The 6637-nt window shown below is 42.1% G+C and overlaps 1 protein-coding gene across 10 annotated transcripts in view; it reads right to left on the bottom strand.

Moving 5' to 3' along the window:
• Positions 1 to 4141: 4141 nt before the first annotated feature.
• Positions 4142 to 6637, bottom strand: part of CLUAP1 (clusterin associated protein 1) — a 56566-nt gene continuing 54070 nt past the window's right edge. For all 10 annotated transcript variants that reach the window (XM_068525036.1, XM_068525038.1, XM_068525035.1 and 7 more), the window contains one exon: positions 4142 to 5201. In XM_068525036.1, the coding sequence (XP_068381137.1) occupies positions 5052 to 5201 (150 nt within the window). In that variant the 3' untranslated portion in view covers positions 4142 to 5051. The remainder of the gene's footprint in view (positions 5202 to 6637) is intronic.

Genomic DNA, 6637 nt, shown 5'->3' with positions numbered 1-6637 from the left:
TGGAGAAAACTCAGGGGCCAAAGCAGTAGAGAAAAAAGTGTGCTCTCCAGGAACTTTGAAAGCCAGCCACACTGGGAATTGGAAGTAAAGGCCCCTCTTCTCTCCTTCAAAGTCTCTCTAGCACCCTACTGACGAGGCTTAACATTTTGCTGGCTAGCAAAGGAGAGATATTTACTACGAATAGCTCCACTATCACAGAGCAGGCCAAAAGGTGAATTTGGAGCTGAGGCAATAAATTGATAATCAACACAATGGGATTTTGGGGGTCTTTTTTGTATTCCATTTTGGACAAACATGCCCTGAGTCTTCAGGATCAGTAATGTTTTCTTCTGCAGTGTCTAATCTGATCTTAATCTCAGCTTGCACAGTTGTCCTCTCATTTTTTTAAAATCTCTACCAGTACTGTGTGAGACTTTCTTTCCATCTTCCGTATCTCACAACCTGCTCATGCTTTCCTCTACTGTCTGAATATATGGAATATAGTTATAACTGTTTGAATGTCTCTTTCTACTAATTCTATCAACTGTCATTTTTGCATCATTTCTTGGTCTGTTTCTTGACTTTTCTTATTATACCTGGTAATTTTTGATTTGATCCCAGACATTGAAAATTTTATATTGTTGGGTATTGACTATTTTCATATTCCTTAAAATATTCTTGAGCTTTATTCTGGGACACAATTACCTAGAAACAGTTGGATCCTTTCAAAACTTGCTTTGAAGATTTGCTAGTCAGGATCAGCCATCCTTTAGTCTAGGGCTACTTTGACTCAACTTCTAAGGCAATGTCTCAGTATTCTGGGTACTCTACCTGATGCCCAAGTCAAGAGAACTGTTTTGGGCCGTATCTACAATAGACACTATAGAAATCCAGGTGTAAAAGACCATGAAATCAGCCTTAGCCTTCTTACCCCAAATAGCAGCATCAACCCAAATGGTTATCTGGTGTATATGTTTTCAATATACAATACATATTTAAGCAGAATGGCTCCTAATGCAAACTTTGCTTCATCATTACACACACGGTCACTCCCTCCCTCTCTCTCTCCCATAGATTCAACCCCTCTCATTCCAAAAGCTAGTTCCCTTCAGTTAAAAAGCTATGTTCATTTTCCTCTTAAAAAAAAAAAAGGCCCTCTGCCCCTCCAAAATGTTCAAAATGTTCTTTGATCCCACTTTTCCCTGGCTCTGCCTTCTCTTTTTACTTATGACCACCCACTTTCTAAACAGTCATCAATACTCACTTCAAATCCCAACCTCTCTTCAACCCTCACCTGCTATCTTGCTTTTCCTTGTTGAGGTCACCAGAGATTTCCTAACTGTCCATTTCAGTGACTTCTCTGACTCAAGCTCACTTACAGCAAGGACCTCACATTGTTCACCTCTCCCTTCTTGGGAAATTCTCCCCTGCCCTGGATTCCATAACATTACCATCTTCCAATCCTTCCACCTTCTCATTACCACTCTTTGAAAAACTAAACATATTTCTCCTGATTATTAAAGGAAAAATATATTCACTTTAGAAAATCCAGAAAATACTTTCCCAGTCTCTCCTGGCTCCTTGTGGACTCTCCCCTTAGACACAGGCGTTTCTCAGGCTTCCACCCTTAGCTCTCTTCTCATCCCACATGTTCTCCCCTGAGGAATCTTATACACAAATGATTCTCAAACCTGAATCTCCAGCCCTCACCCCTTTCCTGCCTGTACATTTACCTTTTTAAAAAATTCATTTTCATCAGGACAAAATGTGTAGTAATACACAGTTTAAAAAGTCAGAGTACTAGGCTTATAATGGGAAAGAACAATCTCTTGTCCTATTCCTCCCCTTCCTGAATACCTCTCCACCCAAAGCTAAATGTCATACATACACTAGTTCTTGTTTTATCATTTTAGAGATTATCTATTGACTTTCTATTATGGGAAATGGCACTTGTACGTATATCACCGTATGACCCCACTTTCTGTTTCTCCATCCTTCCAATACAGTTACAGCATGATTCTTGGGTAAATCATTATTTAGTGTTTATTTTATGATTTTATTAGTACTGATGATCACTGCTGAGCCATTTTCTTCCTATATAATTTATTGTTCTTTCTAGAATTAAAAGTTGCATCATTTTAAACTTTCTATGTCACTACTAATTAATTTTTCCAAACTATCTAATAGAAAAGTAAAATCTGAATACTGTTTCCTACAGACATATCGGTTATCCCGTCAGTTCCATTTTCCCCTAATGACATTACTTCTTGAGCCCTTTGTCTTCCTGCTCCAGTGTGTCCTTATAGAAAGGACTTCTGTTCTGGGTAGGAGGCAGAAGCTTTTAGTTCACTTCCAATTCAACCAGTCCTGTGTTCTAGCACACATGAGTCCCCTGGGCCAATCTAACAGTTGTGATATTTAAGCAGTATGTTGCTAACCTAAAGGGACACACCTTCCTTTCAGACATTTGACACTGATGTTACAGTTTAAAATACTAGTGAAAGAGATCTTGTATTTCTTCTTCCTGCCCCAGATAAAAGGGAAACAGTTCTTCAGAATTCCCAATGGACATCCTTGATGGTTATCACCACCAATAAAAACTGAGGACTTAAAAAGTTCCTTTAAATTTTCTGCCAATATATGTATTTTAAAGCATTTTAAGAGGTCCTTTGATTACACAGCAAAAAACAAAAAACAAAACCAAAAAAAGCTGTCAGCAATGATCTAAAAGCTAGTTTTTCACTGACCTAATCACACAATCTTCTCTGGGTCCTAAGTCCGCTCTGCTGCTTGACCAAAACCAAATGACACCAAATCATAAGGCACTGCATAGCACAGGGAGATCAGCTCGGTGCTTTGTGACCACCTAGAGGGGTGGGATGCGGAGGGTGGGAGGGAGGGAGATGCAAGAGGGAAGAGATATGGGAACATATTGTATATGTATAACTGATTCAGTTTGTTATAAAGCAGAAGCTAACACACCATTGTAAGGCAATTATACTTCAATAAAGATGTTTAAAAAAAAAAAAAAAAGAAATGTGTTAGGATGAAGAGTTGAAACTACAGAAATAGCATAGAAAATGTTAAATATTTTAATAAATATAATTTTAAAATTAAAAAAAAAAACTCATAAGGCACCTGCACACATCTGACTCCCGGATCTGTCAGAGCAACAGAAGTACATTAATAATTACGATCCATACTTGAAGCTCCTTTGTTGAAAGACGCTGCTGAAGTAAGGAAACATCAGACCACACAAGACTCTGCACAAAGTCAGTTAATCAAGGGATGAGGGATGACAGTAAGCAGGTGAGGGGCTTCCCTGGTGGCGCAGTGGTTGAGAATTTGCCTGCCAGTGCAGGGGACACGGGTTCGAGCCCTGGTCTGGGAAGATCCCACATGCCGTGGAGCAACTGGGCCCGTGAGCCACAATTACTGAGCCTGCGCGTCTGGAGCCTGTGCTCTGCAACAAGAGAGGCCGTGATAGTGAGAGGCCCGCGCACCGCGATGAAGAGTGGCCCCCACTTGCCGCAACTAGAGAAAGCCCTTGCACAGAAACGAAGACCCAACACAGCCATAAATAAATAAATAAACAAATACATCGTAAAAAAAAAAAAAGAAGCAGGTGAGACAATGACTAGCCGCTGCAGCTCTTGCCTCTACCTGTGGACGTGTTATCTGTGGTTTGGGTTGGGCTCCCATGTTAATGCCCATTAGAAGAAAGCATCACATAAGGGAAACAGAAATACAGTTTTTGTTTTTTAAAATAAAAGTCAGGTCAGACTCGGGTAAACCAAAGCTATGTCATCCAAGGAGATGCAATGACTCTCTTGTGCCTTAAAAGCCATGGCATCTGAGGAGGTAATGTGGCTCCCGATACACCTCTTCCCAGTTAGCTTATCGTTTCGAAGATGGCACATCTCAAATTACTGGTGAATTAACTTAATGCTGAATGTTTTTTTAAAAAAAGGGAGTAATCTCTTATGTAAAATTGAGGGAAAGACAGAAAAAAGCAAAGATAGAAATAACTGTCACATAGTCTCCTGAAATTCACGTGTAATATAATAACCCATGAACTCTTCTTAAATAAGTATTTATATGTTATGGTACAAATAAATAATTATACTTTCAAATAAAACAATAATATAAAAATATGGTATTAAATAAATTTATTAAGAGAGAACTTCACAAGTCTTCTGACTTTATAATTGAAAATAAATGAAAACTCCTCTGTGCTTTCCATATTAACAAGACAAAACCAAACTCCACCTATCTGTCACTTCTCCTTTCACAGAAGGGAAATTCTTCTAGTGCTATTCTATCAAATTCAATTCCGGTTTATTTTTTTAGGTCAGAAACATGAATCTGTACGAAAACTTTTTCCTTAACTTGCTCCTTCCTAAGGAGGAATGTCAGCCTTCTGAGAGAAAATGGAGTATGTATGATCTGGAGCATCTCTCTGTTGCCTGATTTTCAAGGAAAGCTAGTTTTCATCAGAGTTAGCTGACTTTCTTTCAGAAAATTTTAGTTAGTAAAATACATTTAAAGCTTGGTATTGTGAGCATGCAGAAGAAAGAAAATAAAGGCTAGAATCAAAAGCTGATCTAAAATAAACATTCTGAACTGTATGTGATGAATAGTCAGACACTCCCCCACAACTCCTGAAATGAGTCCTATGCCCAGTTCTAGCCCCAGGTCTGGACTTGAAGGTCCTGCTGACTTTTAGAGGAAAAGTGTAACAAAAATAACAGGCAAGACTTACACAGCGTTGGCTGTTATTTCTCAAGTTTTTGTCCTGTGGATGTGAATCACTAAGAACACATGCATTTCCCAAGTTTTAGGCGATAGATAAGGGGAAAAAAATCATCTTTGGGGTTTGCTCCAGTTCTTGTTTAAGCTTTGGAGTGTGTAGAGTAACACATAGGAGGCTAAAGCTGAAATGGGTTTTGCTTCATTAACAATGAGTCCTGCTGGCTTATCCAACAAAATGCCTATTTCCTTCTGACCCTTTAATTTCCCCTTTACCTACAAATCTGAGGGTTTTAATCTGCCTGGGTCCCTTGGCAAGAAGGTCAGAAGTCATTGTCACTCTCATCCAGGGGCTCAGGTTTCCGGACTCTTTGACTGGGCTTAGCTGGTGAGAGAGCAATGCTCTCGTCCTCCAAATCGTCGTCGTCTTCTTCATCATCCTCCATGTCAATCTCACTGTCCTCTGAGTCTTCCTACAGGAAAAGACAGCAAATACAGCTGAGGGTCCCGTCCTGCTACTGACATCATGTCAGCAGAGACCCTACCTTGCTTTTTTACTAGTAGCTCAATAACCAGCAACACCCACATGAAGGAAGAGCTTGCCAGAGCAGCAGTCAGGCCGTGGGGGCATAAGAACGGGGCCAGTGTCTATATATTGCTGGCTGAAATACATATATAAATGTGTCTTCCAACCAGTAACCCTCAAACACCAACGGGCAAGCCAAGGCTGGAGCTGCAAGGTGGCTTTCCCGCCGCCGTCTCAGGAGCACCACTGGATGTGCACGGAGGCTCACTGGAGGCCCAGAGACCCACCAGTGGACAGCAAGAAGGGCAGGGGCTTGGTGGGGGTTGCTTATTTGGGCTTCTGGATGGAAAGCCACTCAGGAAATGGGTGTAAGGAGCAAAATAAAAGACATTCTCTCTTTCATCATCTAGATCAAGGTGACCAACTCAACAAGCTTTTTCATACTGCAAGTCCTGTAGCCCCAGTAAACCAGGATGGTCGGTCACTCTATATAGACCATTCCCACCAGCACACATACATGCTGCAATCTCCTTCTTAAAAACACAAAATAAAAAACCCTAAAATGTAACCCCACCTTCCTCTGCAGCTACTCTGCCCTGTTCTCCTGTGGCCTCACAGCAAACCCCCTGAATGAGCTTGCACTCACGCTATCCCTGCTGGCTCCCCTCTCGCTGCCCTCTAAGCACCACTAGCCAGGCTCTCACCCCCCCCGACAAGTCCCCCAAGACTGAAACATTCAATGGACTCAGATCCTATGGGTAATTCTCCGTGCTCCTGTTTGACCCATGGCTGCATCTGACACAGGACTGCTCCTCCTCCCCCGGAACCCCCTTCCTGTGCTCCAGGCCCCCTCCTCTCAGGTGCTCGCCCCACTTCACTTCCTCGTCTTCTCGGTAGAGCTTGCCTGACCTGCTTCCTCACCCTGGCCTCTGCAATACAGGGTCGGCCTTAGGCCTCCTCTCTTCCCTTTCTATTCTCTCTCCCCGAGCAATCACATCTATCCTCATGGTGGTCTTTGGGTGGCTCCCCCAAATTCAATCTCCAGCTCAGACCTGACCCTTGAAGTCCTCAACACCAGTATGTGGACATCTAGCAGGCAGCTCACACTGAGAATGTCCAAAACCAGACTCTTGATCTGCTCTCAAGTCCCTTCCTCAGGTCTGCCCCCCTCAGGAAATGAAAACTATGCTTTCAGCCAATTAAGCCACAACCAGGGCATTTCTCTCTTTCTCTAACACCTCATGTCCAATTAACAAAACGTAATGGTCCTCACCTTAGAAACATCCAGAATCTGACCACTTCTCACCAGTCTGCTGCTACCACCACCCTCGCTTCTGAACCAGACCCCTGCAAATGCCCCCCACCTGGTTCCTCTGAAACTCA

Source organism: Eschrichtius robustus, chromosome 16 (genome assembly GCF_028021215.1).
Source record: "Eschrichtius robustus isolate mEscRob2 chromosome 16, mEscRob2.pri, whole genome shotgun sequence".
Lineage (NCBI taxonomy): Eukaryota > Metazoa > Chordata > Mammalia > Artiodactyla > Eschrichtiidae > Eschrichtius > Eschrichtius robustus.
This window is presented reverse-complemented; position numbering and strand designations above follow the sequence as displayed.